This window comes from Scyliorhinus torazame, chromosome 11 (assembly GCF_047496885.1).
Source record: "Scyliorhinus torazame isolate Kashiwa2021f chromosome 11, sScyTor2.1, whole genome shotgun sequence".
In the NCBI taxonomy this organism is placed as follows: Eukaryota; Metazoa; Chordata; class Chondrichthyes; order Carcharhiniformes; family Scyliorhinidae; genus Scyliorhinus; species Scyliorhinus torazame.
Genome location: NC_092717.1, coordinates 62,453,571 through 62,474,323, shown reverse-complemented (window position 1 = coordinate 62,474,323; position 20,753 = coordinate 62,453,571). Strand labels below are relative to the sequence as shown.

At 44.7% G+C, this 20,753-nt stretch overlaps 1 protein-coding gene across 4 annotated transcripts in view; it reads right to left on the bottom strand.

Annotated features, from left to right (window-relative positions):
* Nucleotides 1-20,753, bottom strand: part of itprid1 (ITPR interacting domain containing 1) — a 302,950-nt gene that overhangs the window by 177,125 nt on the left and 105,072 nt on the right. For 3 of the 4 annotated variants that reach the window (XM_072467364.1, XM_072467365.1, XM_072467366.1), the window contains one exon: nucleotides 19,364-19,450. In XM_072467364.1, the coding sequence (XP_072323465.1) occupies nucleotides 19,364-19,450 (87 nt within the window). Of the gene's footprint in view, nucleotides 1-19,126; nucleotides 19,267-19,363; nucleotides 19,451-20,753 lie in introns of those variants that run through there. The other variant, XM_072467367.1, reaches the window with a different exon arrangement.

The window sequence follows — 20,753 nt, the reverse complement described above, 5'->3', positions numbered from 1 at the left end:
AGGCGGGAGGGATTCAGATTTTTTGATAACTGGGGCTCTTTCTGGGAAAGGTGGGACCTCTACAGACAGGATGGTCTACATCTGAACCTGAGGGGCACAAATATCCTGGGGGGGAGATTTGTTAGTGCTCTTTGGGGGGGATTAAACTAATGCAGCAGGGGCATGGGAACCTGGATTGTAGTTTTAGGGTAAGGGAGAATGAGAGTATAGAGGTCAGGAGCACAGATTTGACGTCGCAGGAGGGGGCCAGTGTTCAGGTAGGTGGTTTGAAGTGTGTCTACTTCAATGCCAGGAGTATACGAAACAAGGTAGGGGAACTGGCAGCATGGGTTGGTACCTGGGACTTCGATGTTGTGGCCATTTCGGAGACATCGATAGAGCAGGGACAGGAATGGATGTTGCAGGTTCCGGGGTTTAGGTGTTTTAGTAAGCACAGAGAAGGAGGCAAAAGAGGGGGTGGTGTGGCGCTGCTAGTCAAGAGCAGTATTACGGTGGCGGAGAGGATGCTAGATGGGGACTCTTCTTCCGAGGTAGTATGGGCTGAAGTTAGAAACAGGAAAGGAGAGGTCACCCTGTTGGGAGTTTTTTATAGGCCTCCTAATAGTTCTAGGGATGTAGAGGAAAGGATGGCGAAGATGATTCTGGATATGAGCGAAAGTAACAGGGTAGTTATTATGGGAGACTTTAACTTTCCAAATATTGACTGGAAAAGATATAGTTCGAGTACAATAGATGGATCGTTTTTTGTACAGTGTGTGCAGGAGTGCTACTGTGTGTTCTTGATAAGTATGTACCGGTCAGACAGGGAGGAATGCGTCGAGCGAGGGAACCGTGGTTTAACCAAGGAAGTGGAATCTCTTGTTAAGAGGAAGAAGGAGGCCTATGTGAAGATGAAGTGTGAAGTTTCGGTTGGGGCGATGGATAGTTACAAGGTAGCGAGGAAGGATCTAAAGAGAGAGCTAAGACGAGCAAGGAGGGGACATGAGAAGTATTTGGCAGGAAGGATCAAGGAAAACCCAAAAGCTTTCTATAGGTATGTCAGGAATAAGCGAATGACTAGGGAAAGAGTAGGACTAGTCAAGGACAGGGATGGGAAATTGTGTGTGGAGTCTGAAGAGATAGGCGAGATACTAAATGAATATTTTTCGTCAGTATTCACTCAGGAAAAAGATAATGTTGTGGAGGAGAATGCTGAGCCCCAGGCTAATAGAATAGATGGCATTGAGGTACGTAGGGAAGAGGTGTTGGCAATTCTGGACAGGCTGAAAATAGATAAGTCCCCGGCACCTGATGGGATTTATCCTAGGATTCTCTGGGAGGCCAGGGAAGAGATTGCTGGACCTTTGGCTTTGATTTTTATGTCATCATTGGCTACAGGAATAGTGCCAGAGGACTGGAGGACAGCAAATGTGGTCCCTTTGTTCAAAAAGGGGAGCAGAGACAACCCCGGCAACTATAGACCGGTGAGCCTCACGTCTGTAGTGGGTAAAGTCTTGGAGGGGATTATAAGAGACAAGATTTATAATCATCTAGATAGGAATAATATGATCAGGGATAGTCAGCATGGCTTTGTGAAGGGTAGGTCATGCCTCACAAACCTTATTGAGTTCTTTGAGAAGGTGACTGAACAGGTAGACGAGGGTAGAGCAGTTGATGTGGTGTATATGGATTTCAGCAAAGCGTTTGATAAGGTTCCCCACGGTAGACTATTGCAAAAAATACGGAGGCTGGGGATTGAGGGTGATTTAGAGATGTGGATCAGAAATTGGCTAGCTGAAAGAAGACAGAGGGTGGTGGTTGATGGGAAATGTTCAGAATGGAGTACAGTCACAAGTGAAGTACCACAAGGATCTGTTCTGGGGCCGTTGCTGTTTGTCATTTTTATCAATGACCTAGAGGAAGGCGCAGAAGGGTGGGTGAGTAAATTTGCAGACGATACTAAAGTCGGTGGTGTTGTCGATAGTGTGGAAGGATGTAGCAGGTTACAGAGGGATATAGATAAGATGCAGAGCTGGGCTGAGAGGTGGCAAATGGAGTTTAATGTAGAGAAGTGTGAGGTGATTCACTTTGGAAGGAATAACAGGAATGCGGAATATTTGGCTAATGGTAAAGTTCTTGAAAGTGTGGATGAGCAGAGGGATCTAGGTGTCCATGTACATAGATCCCTGAAAGTTGCCACCCAGGTTGATAGGGTTGTGAAGAAGGCCTATGGAATGTTGGCCTTTATTGGTTGAGGGATTGAGTTCCGGAGTCGGGAGGTCATGTTGCAGCTGTACAGAACTCTGGTACGGCCGCATTTGGAGTATTGCGTACAGTTCTGGTCACCGCATTATAGGAAGGACGTGGAGGCTTTGGAGCGGGTGCAGAGGAGATTTACCAGGATGTTGCCTGGTATGGAGGGAAAATCTTATGAGGAAAGGCTGATGGACTTGAGGTTGTTTTCGTTGGAGAGAAGAAGATTAAGAGGAGACTTAATAGAGGCATACAAAATGATCAGGGGGTTGGATAGGGTGGACAGTGAGAGCCTTCTCCCGCGGATGGATATGGCTGGCACGAGGGGACATAACTTTAAACTGAGGGGAAATAGATATAGGACAGAGGTCAGAGGTAGGTTCTTTACGCAAAGAGTAGTGAGGCCGTGGAATGCCCTACCTGCTACAGTAGTGAACTCGCCAACATTGAGGGCATTTAAAAGTTTATTGGATAAACATATGGATGATAATGGCATAGTGTAGGTTAGATGGCTTTTGTTTTGGTGCAACATCGTGGGCCGAAGGGCCTGTACTGCGCTGTATTGTTCTATGTTCTATGTTCTATGTTCTAGGTGTTAGTGAGGCCACACCTGGAGTATTGTGTTCAGTTTTGGTCTCCTTACTTGAGAAAGGACGTACTGGCACTGGAGGGTGTGCAGAGGAGATTCACTAGGTTAATCCAAGAGCTGAAGGGGTTGGATTATGAGGAGAGGTTGAGTAGACTGGGACTGTACTCGTTGGAATTTAGAAGGATGAGGGGGGATCTTATAGAAACATATAAGATTATGAAGGGAATAGATAGGATAGATGCGGGCAGGTTGTTTCCACCGGCGGGTGAAAGCAGAACTAGGGGGCATAGCCTCAAAATAAGGGGAAGTAGATTTAGGACTGAGTTTAGGAGGAACTTCTTCACCCAAAGGGTTGTGAATCTATGGAATTCCTTGCCCAGTGAAGCAGGAGAGGCTCCTTCATTAAATGTTTTTAAGATAAAGATAGATAGTTTTTTGAAGAATAAAGGGATTAAGGGTTATGGTGTTCGGGCCGGAAAGTGGAGCTGAGTCCACAAAAGATCAGCCATGATCTCATTGAATGGTGGAGCAGGCTCGAGGGGCCAGATGGCCTACTCCTGCTCCTAGTTCTTATGTTCTTATGTTCTTATTACAGGAAGACCCATGAAAGGCATGGAATATTTATTAGAGCTTGATTTGGCAAATCCCGCAGTAACCGCGCTCACCCACGTAAAAGCAGTGCAACAGGTCACAGAGAACATTAAAGCTACACAACTAGCTGCTGCTGTCTGACTAGGCGTATCATGGGCCAGGGTTTAGAGAACCCCAAAGTGTATCATGGAGGTCACCTGACCCACAACTTTTAATAGATTGTGGTATGGGGAGCACACGGCCCACTCTTCAGGTGTGGTACAGCAGAAATGGAAAGATTTTTAAAGCAAAACAATGTTTATTCTATGAACTCAAGTTAACCTTTTTAAAACATACAGTGAACATCTTAGCAACCATTAATTCAAATACAACCCCCAAAGACTACAACACTAAGTAATCCTTCAAGCTTTCCTTTTAACATCCATAAGACTTAAAACACCTTTTATCAGAAGCACATTAGGTTTACATTCACTACTGAGAACATTTATAATTCTGAATTCACCAAATGGTCAAGGGATAGTCTTTTCATGGCAGAGAGATCAACAGTACACCTGCTCTGTCTGGCTTCAGCTCCAACACTGAAAACGAAACTAAAACACACCCTGCAGCAAACAGCCTAAAACAAAAGTAAAAAACTGACAAACAGCCCAGTTCCACCTACTCTCTGACATTACTGCAGTAGTAAACACCCATTTCCAGCTTTTTCTGCTTGGAGAAAATCAAGTCCGCCTTGAGAGGGTCAATGTTAAGGTTCGCCCTGAGGTGGCAGCCGTTCGTCGACTTCTTTGCGGAAAATTAACCGTCAGCAGAAGGAGGGGGTAGCTTAGTTTAGAGTAGGGGGTTAGTAAAGGTGGGACCTGTAAGGGAGGAAGACGGCTTTTGCACTATGTTTATAAATTCATGTTGTGTTATGGGCCAGGGTTTAGAGAACCCCAAAGTGTATCATGGAGTTCACCTGACCCACAACTTTTAATAGATTGTGGTATGGGGAGCACACGGCCTATTCTACAGGTGTGGTACAGCAGAAATGGAAAAGTATTTTTAAAGCAAAACAATGTTTATTCCATGAACTCAAGTTGACCTTTTTGAGACATACAGTGGACATCATAGCAACCATTAATTCAAATACAACCCCCAAAGAATACAACACTAAGTAATCCTTGAGCTTTCGTTTTAACATCCACAAGACTTAAAACAAAACCTTTAACAGAAGCACCTCACGTGTAACTTCACTACTGAGAACAGTTATCACGGTGAAATCAGCAAATGGACACTCATAAGCTTGCAGAGATTCACACACATCCTGCTGTGATTGCAGCGTCTCCAAAACTAAAATGAAACCAAACCCACCTTGCAGCAAAAAAGCCTAAAGCGAAAGTATAAAGCATACAGACAGCCCAGCTCCACCCACTCTCTGACACCGCTGCAGTAATAAACACCCATTTCTTAAAGATACTCTCACGACAGATATTTATATACACACCCATTTATAAACACTCATTTCTTAAAGGCACTCTCACATGACACCTCCCACCAAGAAAAATAAATAAACCATCAACTTCAAGATGGTTTCATTTTTCACCTTTTCACTATCCTTCAAGAAATGCACACAGTAAATATACATTTTCGTTTCAAAAAACAACACACACAAACAGGTATAAGAATATAGTCCATTTTTGTTCTTCTTCCTCCAACTGGAATCGTTCTCGATTGACTGTCTCTTTGAACAAGAAGGTATCTGCACGATCCGTCCATTTCTCTACGCCTCGGCATTTCTCTTTAATGTCAGATACTTCAGTTCAAGCTGATGATAGAGTCCCTTGTAATTCTCCAACACAAGAGCATTGGCTATCACAGCTTTCAGGCAGTCAAATGCCTGTTGAAACTCCGCTGTCCAATGAAATTTTCGACGTTTCTTCAGCAAGTCCATCAGTGGAGCAACTCGCTACAAAACGTTTTCACAAATGTTCGATCAAATCCACTCATGCCTAGAAATTGCATTATTTCCTTTTGTGATGAGGGTATTGGAAACTCCTCAATGACTGTTGGTTTCACATCCAGTGGGACCATTCGACCCTGTCCAATTGCATGGCCAAGGAAAGTGACTTGGGGTTTTCCAAATTCACTTTTGGCGAGGTTTACCACCAAACCCACCTCCTGAAGTCGATCGACTAACTCCATCAGATGTTTCAAATGTTCTTTCCATGCCTGGATGAAAATTACCAGATCATCGATGTATACCGCACAACTGGGTAATCGTGAAACAACTTTGTTAATTAACCGTTGAAATGTGGCTGGGACGTTTTTCATGCCAAATGGCATAACTTTGAATTGGTATATGCCATCTGGAGTCACAAAAGCTGAAATCTCCTTTGCCCTTTCGGATGAAGGTACCTGCCAGTAACCTTTAAGTAAATCCAGTTTAGAAATAAAAGCTGATTGCCCCACTTTCTCAATGCAATCCTCCAAACGTGGGATAGGATAAGAGTCTGTTCTTGTAATTGCATTAACCTTTCTATAGTCCACACATAACCATTGCGTACCGTCTGGTTTTAGTACCATCATTATGGGTGAGCTCCATTGGCTGCAACTCACTTCAATTATGCCATTTTTAAGCATACTCTCAATCTCAATTTTAAAGAGTTCAGTCTATATGGATGGTGTTTGATTGGAACAGCATTTCCCACATCTACATCATGTATAGCCATTTTAGTACTTCCCAATTTATCTCCACAAACAGGCCCAGGTGATATCAATCACTGCTTCAGGTCAGTTTGTTTTTCCTCTGGAAGGTAAATTTATCCCAATTTTAGAGAACATCCTCATTTTCCAATTTTATTTGAGTTATGTCAAATTCACAGTCATCTGGATTTGGTTCGTCATTTTGAGTTAGAATGATTAAAACCTCCTCCTTTTTCTCTCCTTCCCTTTCAAAGTACCTTTTAAGTATATTCACATGACACACTCGGTGAGTCTTCCTTCTATCTGGTGTTTTTACCACATAATTCACCTCACTTAATTTCCTTTCAATCTGATAAGGTCCACAAAACCTTGCTTTTAAAGGCTCACCTACCACTGGTAACAATACTAAAACGTTATCTCCACTTGCAAAACTACGAACTTTGGATTACTTGTCCGCTACCCGTTTCATCACATTTTGTCCAACTTTTAAACTTTGTCTAGCCAATTCACCTGCTCTATTTAATCGTTCCCTAAAATTTGACACGTAATCCAATAACGTAATTTACGATTTCTCACTCACCAATTTTTTCTTAATCAATTTAAGTGGTCCTCTTACTTCAAGACCAAAAATTAGTTCAAAAGGACTGAATTTGGTTGACTCATTTGGTACATCCCTAATTGCAAACAGTACGAATGGAATTCCTTTATACCAATCCTATGGATAATTGTGACAATAAGCCCTCAACATTGTCTTTAATGTCTGATGCCACCTTTCTAATGCTCCCTGCGATTCTGTATGGTACACAGTTGATATAAATTGTGTTATTCCTAAGCTATCCATAACGTCTTTGAATAACTTTGAGGCTAAATTTGATCCGTGATCTGATTGTATTTCTGTGGGTTGTCCATATCTAGTAAAGAATTTAAGTAACTCCTCCACAATCGTTTAAGCTGTAATATTACGTACTGGAATCGAACATAGAACATAGAACATTACAGCGCAGTACAGGCCCTTCGGCCCTCGATGTTGCGCCGACCTGTGAAACCACTCTAAAGCCCATCTACACTATTCCCTTATTGTCCATATGTTTATCCAATGACCATTTTAATGTCCTTAGTGTTGGCGAGTCCACTACTGTTGCAGGCAGGGCATTCCACGCCCTTACTACTCTCTGAGTAAAGAACCTACCTCTGACATCTGTCTTATATCTATCTCCCCTCAATTTAAAGGTATGTCCCCTCGTGCTAGACATCACCATCCGAGGAAAAAGGCTCTCACTGTCCACCCTATTGAATGCTCTGATCATCTTGTATGCCTCAATTAAGTCACCTCTTAACCTTCTTCTCTCTAACGAAAACAGCCTCAAGTCCCTCAGCCTTTCCTCATAAGATCTTTCCTCCATACCAGGCAACATTCTGGTAAATCTCCTCTGCACCCTTTCCAATGCTTCCACATCCTTCCTATAATGCGGCGACCAGAATTGCATGCAATACTCCAAATGCGGCCGCACCAGACTGTTGTCTCGCTGCAACATGACCTCATGGCTCCTAAACTCAATCCCTCTACTAATAAAAGCTAACACACCGTACGCCTTCTTAACAACCCTCTCAACCTGGGTGGCAACTTTCATGGGATCTATGTACATGGACACCGAGATCTCTCTGCTCATCCACACTGCCAAGAATCTTACCATTAGCCCAGTACTCAGTCTTCCTGTTATTCCTTCCAAAATGAGTCACCTCACACTTTTCTGCATTAAACTCCATTTGCCACCTGTCAGCCCAGCGCTGCAGCTTATCTATGTCCCTCTGTAACTTGTAACATCCTTCCGCACTGTCCACAACTCCATCGACTTGAGTATCATCTGCAAATTTACTCAGCCATCCTTCTACGCCCTCCTCCAGGTCATTTATAAAAATGACAAACAGCAGTGGCCCCAAAGCAGATCCTTGTGGTACACCACTAGTAACTGGACTCCAGTCTGTACATTTCCCATCAACCACCACCCTTTGTCTTCTACCAGCTAGCCAATTTCTGATCCAAACTGCTAAATCACCCTGAATCCCATGCCCCCGTATTTTCTGCAATAGCCTACCATGGGGAACCTTATCAAACGCTTTACTGAAATCCATATACACCACATCAACTGCTTTACCCTCATCCACCTGTTTGGTCACCTTCTCAAAGAACTCTATAAGGTTTGTGAGGCACGTCCTACCCTTCACAAAACCGTGTTGACTAACTCCAATCAAATTATTCCGTTCCAGATGATTATACATCCTATCGCTTATAAACCTTTCCAAGATTTTTCCCACAACAGAAGTAAGGCTCACTGGTCCAGGTTACCGGGGTTATCTCTACTCGCCTTCTTGAACAAGGGGACAACATTTGCTATCCTCCAGTCTTCTAGAACTATTCCTGTAGACAAAGATGACTTAAAGATCAAAGCCAAAGGCTCAGCAATCTCCTCCCGAGCTTCCCAGAGAATCCTAGGATAAATCCCATCCGGCCCAGGTGACGTATCTATTTTCACACTTTCCAGAATTGCTAACACCTCCTCCTTATGAACCTCAAGCCCTTCTAGTCTAGTAGCCTGAATCTCAGTATTCTCCTCGACAACATTGTCTTTTTCCTGTGTGAATACTGACGAAAAATATTCATTTAGCACCTCTCCTATCTCCTCGGACTCCAAGCACAACTTCCCACTACTGTCCTTGACTGGCCCTACTCTTACCCTAGTCATTCTTTTATTCCTGACATATCTATAGAAAGCTTTAGGGTTATCCTTGATCCTACCTGCCAAAGACTTCTCATGTCCCCTCCTGGCTCTTCTTAGCTCTCTCTTTAGGTCCTTCCTAGCTAACTTGTAACTCTCGAGCGCCCTAACTGAATCTTCATGTCTCATCGTTACATAAGTGGTCTTATGTATGGTCTCTGGAAACCTAGTAGACACATCCATTATTGTCAAAAGATCTTGATTCCCACTTTTTGTTTTACGCAAACAATTAGGACCCTTGTAAAAGGTTCCTCAAATGCTGGAATGGGTATTAAGGGCACTGGTTTTATCACTGCTTGAGGTTTCCCTATCACTTGACATGTGTGACATGATTGACAAAATGTAACTACATCTTTATGTAGTCCAGGCCAATAAAAATGTTTCTGGATTTTAGCTTGGGTTTTCCTTACTCCCAAATGACCTCCCACTGGTACCTCATGTGCAACGTGCAGCACCTCTGTAATAATCCACAGGAGGCAGGGGTACCGTCACTACATCAGTATTTATTTGCAATAACTTTATACAAGAGCAGCTCCAAACTGCCTCACAAAGCCTACACAGGTGCTTATATGGGCCCCCTCAATGAGCTATTATTGAGGGAGCTCATACTCCAATTGGCCAACCAATAATGCCAATTGGAGGTCCCCCAAGGTCCAAGGAATTCCAGCCAGCTGGCATTCCTCTGAGCTTCTTCCTGCTCCTCATGTCCGGGTCTGTCACCTCTGTGTCGTCCGCCGGGTCATTCTCCGACGTGGGTTGGGTGTACCTTATAGGTGCCCGTCTTTTCCTTGGCGACCTCCTTGGAAGCTGTTCTTCCTTCTCCTCGGGGAGAGGTGTCGCGGCGGCCTCGTCAAACGTGTCCATCTCCGACTCTGACGAGTGGATGACGGGGTCTGGAGAAATTGCTCGGGGCTGGAGTGTGGGTTTCTTTTCCGTCTGGGCTAGCCCAGCTTGAGGCGGTCCTGCGTCGCCTGCCTCCAGGTGTGGTTCCGCTGCCCTTATTTGGTCTAGGTGTTTCTTCAGCACCTTACCTCCTATCGAAACTTCATAGGATATGGGCCCTGTTTGGGACTCTACCGTGCCTTTGACCCACGTTGGTCCATTCCCATAATTCATGACCCAAACCGGTGCCCCCACCTGGAAATGTCTCTGCTGACGATTATTATCATGCCCCCTTCGTTGGAACTGTTGTTTCTCCACTTTCCCTGTTAAATTTGGGAAAAGGAGTCTCAGCCTCGTTCGCAGCCACCTTCCCATTAAGAGTTCAGCTGGCGGTATGCCCGTTGTGGAATGTGGTGTGGTCCTGTAATCAAACAGCCAGCGGGAGAGCTTTGTGTCCATTGACGCTGCCGGCTGCTTCTTGAGTCCTGCTTTTAGGACCGCTCTCTCTGCCAGGCCGTTGGGTTGGTAAGGGGCCGTTTTGATGTGGCGGACTCCGTTTCCCTTTAGGAATTTTCCAAATTCCCCACTTGTGAATGCCGTTCCGTTGTCCGACACCAATACCTCCGGAAGTCCATGTGTTGCAAACGAGGGCATGAGCTTTTCAATTGTCGATGCTGTGCTTGCTGTGTTTACCTGGTGGACGTCCAACCATTTGGAGTGGGCGTCCACTATCACCAAAAACATTGAGCTCATGAAAGGGCCGTCGTAGTCAATATGCAAGCGGGTCCACGGTCTGCCTGGCCATTCCCACGGGTGCAATGGCGCAGCTGGTGGCACTCTTTGCCCCTGTTGGCACTCCTGGCACCGACGTACCAAGGCTGCTATGTCTGTGTCCAATCCTGGTCACCAAACGTAGCTTCGAGCTAGCATCTTCATTTTAGACACTCCTGAGTGTCCGTGATGTAACTCGGCTAAGATTGCCCGACGGCCCTGATCTGGGACTATTACCCAGGCTCCCCATAATAGGATACCATCTTCTACGGTTAGTTGGTCCCTTCTGCTCCAGTATGGTCTCTCCAGTTCTCCTGTTAGCAGTAAATGCTTCATCTTGGCTAAAACTGGGTCTTTTCGCATCCACAACCGAATATGTTGTGCGTCCACTGGTAGGGTGTCCAAAAAATTTAGAGCCATTACTGTCTCCTCTACCTTCGGTATGAGCGGCGGGGTGTCTGGGAGGGGAAGTCTGCTCAAAGCATGTTCTTTTTAAACCATCTGATCAAAAATCGTTTCTGATAATTGCACTTCAACTTCATCTTCACTCATTGATTTCTCCTCTTGTCTTAACCTGTGACTTTGCGACTTTGTTACTTCACAATTCAGAAAAATCCCAGGATATTCGTCCTTCAACACTTCAGTTGTCTGATTTTCCACTGGCTTATCCACCACAGTAGGCATCACTCACACCTGCGATCCAGGTGTATCATTACCCAAGATAAACTGTATTCCTGGACAAGATAGTTTCTCTATTACTCCTTTTACCACTTCACCACTCTTCACTGGACTTTCCAACCTTACCTTATATAATGGAACACTACTCCTCTCACCCTGAATTCCACATATTACCACCTTTTCTGGCAACATCCTTCCCAAACTACATAACTCCTCATCTCTTACCATTAAAGATTGACTTGCTCCCGTATCGCTTAAAATTGTGACTTCTTTACCTGCTCCTCCTGATACACATGAGTAAACTTTATTAATTCTTTCCTTAAATTTCTAAACCTTTGTCTTTAGGCTTCAGGCCTAGCTCATATGCACCTAAGATGGTTTTTCTCACCTTCTCATATGTCCCAGATACCTCCTATGGTAGTGATGCAAACACTTGACTTGCCCTACCTACCAGCTTTGTTTGAATCAGTAATACCCACATGTCCTGTGGCCACTTCATTTGTTTAGCTACCTTCTCAAATGAAATGAAAAATGCTTCCACCTCTTTCTCGTCAAACCTTGGCAATGCTTGGACATATTTAAATAGATCCCCACCAAGCCTTCGACTATGATGCTCTTTCACACTAGTCTCATCACTATCCTCCAACTGTACGTTTCCCTTTACGTCTGCCAATTTTAACTGACAGTTATGTTTCACAGCCATTTTCTGAAGTTCAAATTCTCTCTCTTTGTTTCTTTCTTCCCTCTCCTTTACCTTTTCCCTCATTGCATATTAAAGCTGCTTTAATTCTTTTTCATGTTCAAGTTGCTTAATCTGCAACTGGAACTTTGCCATTTCTAATGAGTCAGACTGTATCTCAGGCAACTTTAAATGCTTAGCCACCGCCATAATTACCTCATCTTTTCACATTTTGTCAGGTAATGTTAACTGCAATGTTTTTGCCAAATCTAACAGTCTGCTTTTACTCTCTGTCCGTAAGGTACTGCGTGCGACTGTCTCCACCCCCCAAAACATCTGAGCCTCTGAAAGAGCCATTGTCCACAACACACTCCCCACTTAAACTGGAATACCACACCTGAAAAGCAACCACAATATGCTCACCCCTCCCTGTCTTTAAGTTCACTAAGCCAATCCAATAGATAGAATTTTATCCCCCTCGAGCCCCCAATTTGTTATGGGCCAGGCTTTAGAGAACCCCAAAGTTTATCATGGAGATCATCTGACCCACAACTTTCAATAAATTGTGGTATGTGGAGCACATGGCCCACTCTACAGGTGTGGTACAGCAGAAATGGAAAAGTATTTTCGAAAGCAAAACAATGTTTATTCTATGAACTCAAGTTAACCTTTTTAAAACATACAGTGAACATCTTAACAACCATCAATTTAAATACAACCCGCAAAGAACACAAAGTAATCCTTGAGCTTTCCTTTTAACATCCATAAGACTTAAAACAAAACCTGTAACAGAAGCACCTCAGGTTTAACTTCATTACGGAGAACAGTTACCACGTTGAAATCAGCAAATGGACACTCATAAGCTTGCAGAGATTCACACTCATCCTGCTGTGATTGCAGCGTCTCCAAAACTAAAATGAAACCAAATCCACCCTGCAGCAAAAAGCCTAAAGCGAAAGTAAAAAGCTGACAGATAGCCCAGCTCCACCCACTCTCTGACATCACTGAAGTATTAAACACCCATTTCTTAAAGGTACTCTCACTACAGATATTTATATACACACCCATTTCTAAACACCCATTTCTTAAAGGTACTCTCACATGACAGGCGCTCGGAAAAAGCAGAGTAAAGCCAGCTTTGGCAAAAGGGTTCACCCCATAGAGTATACAGTCGGCCAGCAAGTTATGATCTCGTTATGTACAACCCCAGCTCCTTCCTAGCCCCTAAATTCACAGGGCCCTCCTCCATCTCTGACAAAGTTAGCCCCTCTGTGTACAATAGAGTGTACCCAAGTGGTAAGACTGGCTGGTTCCATATCAACCAACTCAAACTCTACGATCACAACGTAGCCATGCCCACCACATAGCCTTGGTAATGGGAGAGGATGACGCTCTGCCCACTACCGGCTCAGCCCGACGCCCACTCCAACCCTCCCCCCCTCCGGACGACACTCTCCCCTCGACTCCGCCCATAATCACAGGTTTCAACCTGGAACTTGACTCTGATGAGAGCCTCCCGGATTTGACTACCATCCCTAGCAACCTCCCCACCATCAGCTAGCCTAGCCCCTGGAACGACGCCTTGGATTTTTTCAACCGTCCATGCCCAACGACTTCTGCTACGCCCACTCCCAGCAACATTGCTTCCACTCCAGTACACCAGTTCTCGACTATCCCCTGTCACACCACAACCCCGATACTCCCTTTTGGCACCGTGACAATTCCTACAGGTTGGTAAGACATGACGAATCGGACCACCCACAGGCCTACGCGGCTACCGCCCGGAATCTGCAGACACGAGTCTGGCAACCAGGAGAAGGTGATGATTTAAGTGATGAGCCCCTTCTGGAAATAATTTAACGGAACTGATGCACGCAACTATCTGAGGTGTCCAGATGATGAGAAACAGACACTACCTAAGAATTAAGATGTCCAAATTTCTGATGGAGCCTGCCCGTATTCTTGTTTTTAACCTCCTCCTCTCTCCATACATGGTTTTAATCTATGTAGGCCCGACACTCGGTTATACAGTCATAACTACTCTTCTAATTGAACCGCCAGACGTGGTCTACTGACCAATGGCAGTTGAATGCACGACAATACGACTACAGATTCTTCCTGTTCATCCTGGTGTAGCCATCTGGGATCGCCACTCGCAAAGGAAACATGGACACTTGCAAAGACTCAAGGGAAATATGGCCAATACAGAATTCAGGCAAACTTAGAGCCTAAATGTATATTTGCTAACAGAGAACCAGACAGTATCGAAACCCCCAGCCGATTTGCATTCTAATGGCCCATTTCCCCAGGACAAAGGACTGGTACTCAGGTATCAGATACAATTCAAGACACATCGGCGCCACTCACTTCATCCAGGAAGCCCAAACAGCCAAGGTCAATGACCGCTCAGGACACGCCCAGCCACCAAGGCACCCGCCCCTTTATTGGCTCAAATCGAAGGCAGCAATCAAAAGAGCACGAAACCCCCAAAGGATAAAGAGAGACACTGCCATGTGTTTGATCTCTTTTGGCCCTGGCACACCAGCACTCGTCAGCCCGGCCTATACCTGAAGTCAACTGCAGCACCAATGATCCTGACATGATACTATGCTTGATTCCCTAGGATTACATGGAAACCAGACACCGCAGGATGAACCCAGCACCCAGGATCTTCGTCTGGATAATTGCCGCACTCACCAAACTCTGAGCACAAGATACCCAAGACTTTCCACAGCCCGGCGGTCTGTGGTACCGTCCCCCAGATGCAGGGGAATGTGAGAGTGGCACCCTATGGGTGTGTAAGAACACAAGCATCATATTTGGGTGCAATAACCAATGGACAATTTACAGAAAGCCCAACGGGTCCACATCAGAATGTTACATTAGCACAACCGGAACAGAGGATTGGTGGGAACTTACTAATGAAGGGTGCCCCGAAATTGGATGTTCAAAGAAAGTTGCAGGGATCGGACAAAATTGCCCCGGGACACCCACTAAAGGTAATTTGGCGATACACATAATTAGAGTAGGACCTAAGCCATCCCCGAGCGCCAGCACCCCACAGACCACCTCCAGTCAGGATACCACACAACAACTGTTAGAGATAGAGACCGAAACCCCCACCTGGTGGGAAGGCATTGCAAAATGGAACCCACTCTCATACATAATAAGGGCATTAAGGGCAGCACGGTAGCATAGTGGTTAGCACAGTTGCTTCACAGCTCCAGGGTCCCAGGTTCGATTCCGGCTTGGGTCACTGTCTGTGCGGAGTCTGCACGTCCTCCCCGTGTCTGCGTGAGTTTCCTCCGGGTGCTCCGGTTTCCTCCCACAGTCCAAAGATGTGCAGGTTAGGTAGATTGGCCATGCTAAATTGTCCTTAGTGTCCAAAATTGCCCTTAATGTTGTGTGGGGTTACTGGGTAATGGGGATAGGGTGGAGGTGTGGGCTTGGATGAGGTGCTCTTTCCAAGAGCCGGTGCAGACTCGATGGGCCAAATGGCCTCCTTCTGCACTGTAAATTCTATACTTCTATAATAGAGACCCTCCTCCTGATTGCAGTAATCTATAGTGTAGTCCTCACATGCAAACTCCGTAAATGAAAGAAAAAAGCCCCCCGGCCCCCTATATACACAGTTCGAGTTCCCTTCTTTGGAATCCAATAGAGCCCTATTAAGAATATACAACTTAATTTAAAAAACTGTGATAACCGCTGCTAAATGGACCCTTTGTGCCTCTGTACTGATAAAATAGGATAAGAAGGAAGAATGTGGTGCTGCTGTTTAAGTTTTGTAGATTTTGTGTTGTAAATAAGTTTGTTATGTAAAAACAGCAGCATGAGTGTAGCATAGAAAGTTTAGTTCGCAACCAACCGTTTAGTATGAATTTAAGTTTAATTAATTTACATGACTTGAATTTCGATATCAAATAGCCAGCTGTAGTGAATTGATTTGATGAATGTATGTGATAAGGTATTAGGTAAAATTGTACAATGAAGTCTCGGACAGAGTAGAGTATGACCTGAACTGACTGACCAGTGGCCGGCTTGATAAGGTAGACTACGGGATCAGGACTGTGATCCACCACGCTTAGTGTTCAGGATCAAAAGGACGGAATGTAGCCATTTAAAATGGCCACCTGCAAAAGACTGTGGGAATTAAGGTCAATTTGGGACACAGACCTTGGGACTCAGCCTCTGTGTATTGTGCAAAGAAACCAGACCTGGGAAGAAACTCCCAGTCCATTACAGATCGATCACCATTTTCCCCAAGCCAATAGCATTTGCATTAAGGACCATCAACGATAGCAGACTAACTGGTGCCAGCCCCCCTCCCCCTTATTTGGAAAGGCCTACATGCCTGGGACAATGATAGCTAGGACCCACCCAGTCATCGAAGCATACACCCCCTAATTGGCTAAGATCGATGAGGGTGATCGAAACCCTTTCGATCCATTGGACCTGGAGCAAGGACCGCCCAAAAGAATGCGAAAGAGACAAAGGATAAAAAGCCCTGTGCACTAGAGGTCGGCCTCTTTTGGGATCGGCCTGTGCGTGACCAACTTGCAGCAGAACAACCAAATTCAAGGACCCGCGACTATTCCTGAAGGACGAGCCCAGCTGAGATGAACCCAACAACTTCCAACCGATCACATGGACCCGGATAAAGGCCTTATCTCGCACAGTGCCGGGCACTTGAAGATAGGGCAGCATGGTAGCACAAGTGATTAGCACTGTGGCTCCACAGCGCCAGGGTCCCAGGTTCGATTCCCTGCTGGGTCACTGTCTGTGCGGAGTCTGCACGTTCTCCCCGTGTCTGTGTGGGTTTCCTCCGGGTGCTCTGGTTTCCTCCCACAGTCCAAAGTCGTGCAGGTTAGGTGGATTGGCCATGATAAATTGCCCTCAGTGACCAAAAAAGGTTAGGAGGAGTTACTGGGTTACAGGGATAGGGTGGAAGTGAGGGCTTAAGTGGATCGTGCAGAATCATGGGCTGAATGGCCTCCGTCTGCACTGTATGTTCTATGTTAAGTAAAGGTCATCTTAGTTGTTAGGTGTAGTTTAGTACAAAGCCGCTTATATTATTGCATAGAGATACAAGTCCTGTGTTATTAATAAACTGTTTTGAGCTAACATACTGGTTATCTGGTCATTTGGTCAATATAAGAAACAGCTTGTGGTTCACATAGAAATATAAAAGGCAACAGCAAACACGGGGAGAACGTGCAGAGTCCACACAGACAGTGACCCAAGCCGGGAATCAAACCTGGGACCCTGGAGCTGTGAAGCAACAGTACTACCCACTGTGGTAACATGGCAGAATGCATAGAATAGAATCATAGAAGTTTACAGCATGGAAACAGGCCCTTCGGCCCAACCAGTCCATGCCGCCCAGTTTTTACCATTAAGCTAGTCCCAGTTGCCCGCACTTGGCCCATAACCCTCTATACCCATCTTACCCATGTAACTATCTAAATGCTTTTTGAAAGACACAATTGTACCCGCCTCTACTACTACCTCTGGCAGCCCATTCCAGACACTCACTACCCTCTGAGTGAAGAAATTGCCCCTCTGGGCCCTTCTGAATCTCTCCCCTCTCACCTTAAACCTATGCCCTCTAGTTTTAGACTCCCCTAACTTTGGGAAAAGGTGTTGACTATCTACCTTATCTATGCCCCTCATTATTTTATAGACCTCTATAAGATCACCCCTAAGCCTCCTACGCTCCAGGGAAAAAAGTCCCAGTCTATCCAGCCTCTCCTTATAACTCAAATCATCAAGTCCCGGCAACATCCTAGTAAATCTTTTCTGCACTCTTTCTAGTTTAATAATATCCTTTCTATAATAGGGTGACCAGAACTGCACACAGTATTCCAAGTGTGGCCGTACCAATGTCTTGTACAACTTCAACAAGACGTCCCAACTCCTGTATTCAATGTTCTGACCAATGAAACCAAGCATGCCGAATGCCTTCTTCACCACCCTGTCCACCTGCGACTCCACCTTCAAGGAGCTATGAACCTGTACTCCTAGATCTCTTTGTTCTATAACTCTCCCCAACGCCATACCATTAACTGAGTAGGTCCTGGCCTGATTCGATCTGCCAAAATGCATCACCTCACATTTATCTAAATTAAACTCCATCTGCCATTCGTCGGCCCACTGGCCTAATTGATCAAGATCCCGTTGCAATCCTAGATAACCTTCTTCACTATCCACTGTGCCACCAATCTTGGTGTCATCTGCAAACTTACTAACCATGCCTCCTAAATTCTCATCCAAATCATTAATATAAATCACAAATAACAGTGGACCCAGCACCGATCCCTGAGGCACACCACTGGTCACAGGCCTCCAGTTTGAAAAACAACCCTCTACAACCACCCTCTTCTGTCGTCCAGCCAATTTTGAATCCAATTGGCAACCTCACCCTGGATCCCGTGAGCTTTAACCTTCTGCAACAACCTACCATGTGGTACCTTGTCAAAGGCTTTGCTAAAGTCCATGTAGACAAAGTCTACTGCACTGCCCTCATCTACCTTCTTGGTCACTCCCTCAAAAAACTCAATCAAATTTGTGAGACATGATTTTCCACGCACAAAGCCATGCTGACTGCCCCGAATCAATCATATGGAATGCTATCCTTGTGTGGGCAAGGTATTGAATATAAAAGGGATATAATGCTGGAACTGTATATAATGCTGGAACTGTATAAAATACTGGCATTTTATGTACCATTCTAGTCACCACATTACAGGAAGGACATAAATGTTCTCCAGCGGAGATTGACAAGAATGTTGCCAGGGCTTGAAAATTGCAGCTATGAGAAGGCATTGGACAAGCCAGGGATATTTTCCTTCGAATAGAGGAGGCAGAAGGGTGACCTAATTGAGGTGTTCAAAATTATGAGGGGCCTCGGTAGGGGAGACAGGATAGGCTTGTTTCCCCAGCTGAGGGGTCAATTACCGGGGGTCATTTAAGGTGTTTGGTAGAAGGATTAGAGGGACATGAAGAAAATCTTTTTCACCCTGAGGGTGAATGTTTGAAATTTACTGCGTAATTTGGTGGTTGAGACTCAAATGCTCAATTCATTTAAAAGGTATCTGGATCTACATCTGAAGTGCGGTAATCTGCAAGGCTACAGACTAGGTGCTGGAAAGTGGGATTAAATTGAAAAGCATGTTTCTATTTTCTCTTTTATCACCAGCGCAGAGACGTTGGGCTGAATGGCCTCTTTCTCCAGCGTAACCTTACCTTTCCATGGTTCTATGGTTCAGCCCCTATCGTCCTGCCACTGCAATCATATTCCCAAGTAAATTCCATGATGGTGGCTATCCTGGCCTCAGGCAATTTGAATGCAAACTAGTGAGTTATTTCACATGAGCATCAATCGCCCAGCCACCTAAAGTCTACAAATGTCAAATGTTTACAAATAGTAACAGTTACAACAGTTTAGCTAAATGTGTGTTCTGATTCCTAACAATAACTCACCTCTTGGGCCCACTAGCCACTGAGGTTGCCGAAGCCACGCTGTTCCATCTTGATAGTGTTTGCTTTTCAGAGCAAGTGTGCAAGGTCCTATTGATCAACATAAAGTGTAGTTTTTTTTACATAGCATCATGTAAAAAGGCCATTCATTACTGGGTCTCGCTCCCCCAAATTGTTCACTTTTATGTATATGTCAAATTTATTTTTGAATCTGGCGTTTTTCACGACCCTTTCACATATTCATTCCAAATGATAACAGCTTACAGAGTACAAAAAATTCTTTCATCTTCTACTTTTCTTTGTTGCCACTTATTTACACTCTGTGCCCTTTGGTTCCAGACTGTCTGCCAGTGGAAACAATTTAACACTATCTACCATAAGAAAATCCTTCACAATTTTGAACACGTCTATTAAATCTTCCATTAACCTCTGTGCTTCAAGGACAACAATTCCAGATTTTCTAGTCCCTGCACATAATTGAATTTCATCATTCCTGGTACCATTCTTGGAACTCCCCTCTGCAACCCCTTGAAGCCTTGATATCCTTTCCAAAATGTGGGCCCAGAAATGGACACAATAATCTAACTGTGATGTAATGTATGATTATTTTATTGGGTCATGGGATGTGAGCATCGCCGGTTGAGTCAGCATTTATTGCCCATCCATAATTGACTCTGCAATCACATTGCTGTGGATCTGGAGTCACATGTAGGCCAGACCAGGTCAGGGCTGCATATTTCCTTCTCAAACTTCAATGCTCATAAATGGCTTCTCACATGCCTAAATCTGACACCTTCTAAGACACAAGGGACAGGCCATCCTAAACAGCCCATGTTTGCAAAACATAGCGTCCAACAATAGGTGTAATTCTGCGATTGGACAAAATTTGCTAAATAATCTGAAATTATATGTTTATGATTGTCAGTCAGGCTTGCAGTATGGCACATCTGTGTGTAATGGAAGCTACTTACATTAATACACAGATCCCTGTTCTTTGCAGACAGAACAAGCACATAAACACATTGCGGCTGTTTCAGCTAAATAAAATAAGTGATAGTCATTCAGCGGTTTATTCCACAGAGCAATGCCTTGACCAAGCTGCATGATGTAAATTTCAAATAATGCTTGCCAGTTCACAGTCAGTCACAATCAACCGATGCATTCTCCATGGTGATGCATCCACCAATCAGAGCTCACTTATCAACCAATCAGCACCATTCTCATAGAGTATGAAGTTGTTGTTCCCCCTGACATTGGTAGTCTTGCGCGTGTCCTGATGAGTGCAAAATGAAAAGCTTCAACAATTTGTCTTTTTTCATCAATACTCAAGTTCTGTACTACCAAACAACTTTGTGTATTTCCGGTACACTGTCTGAAAACTTTGGTGCATTCT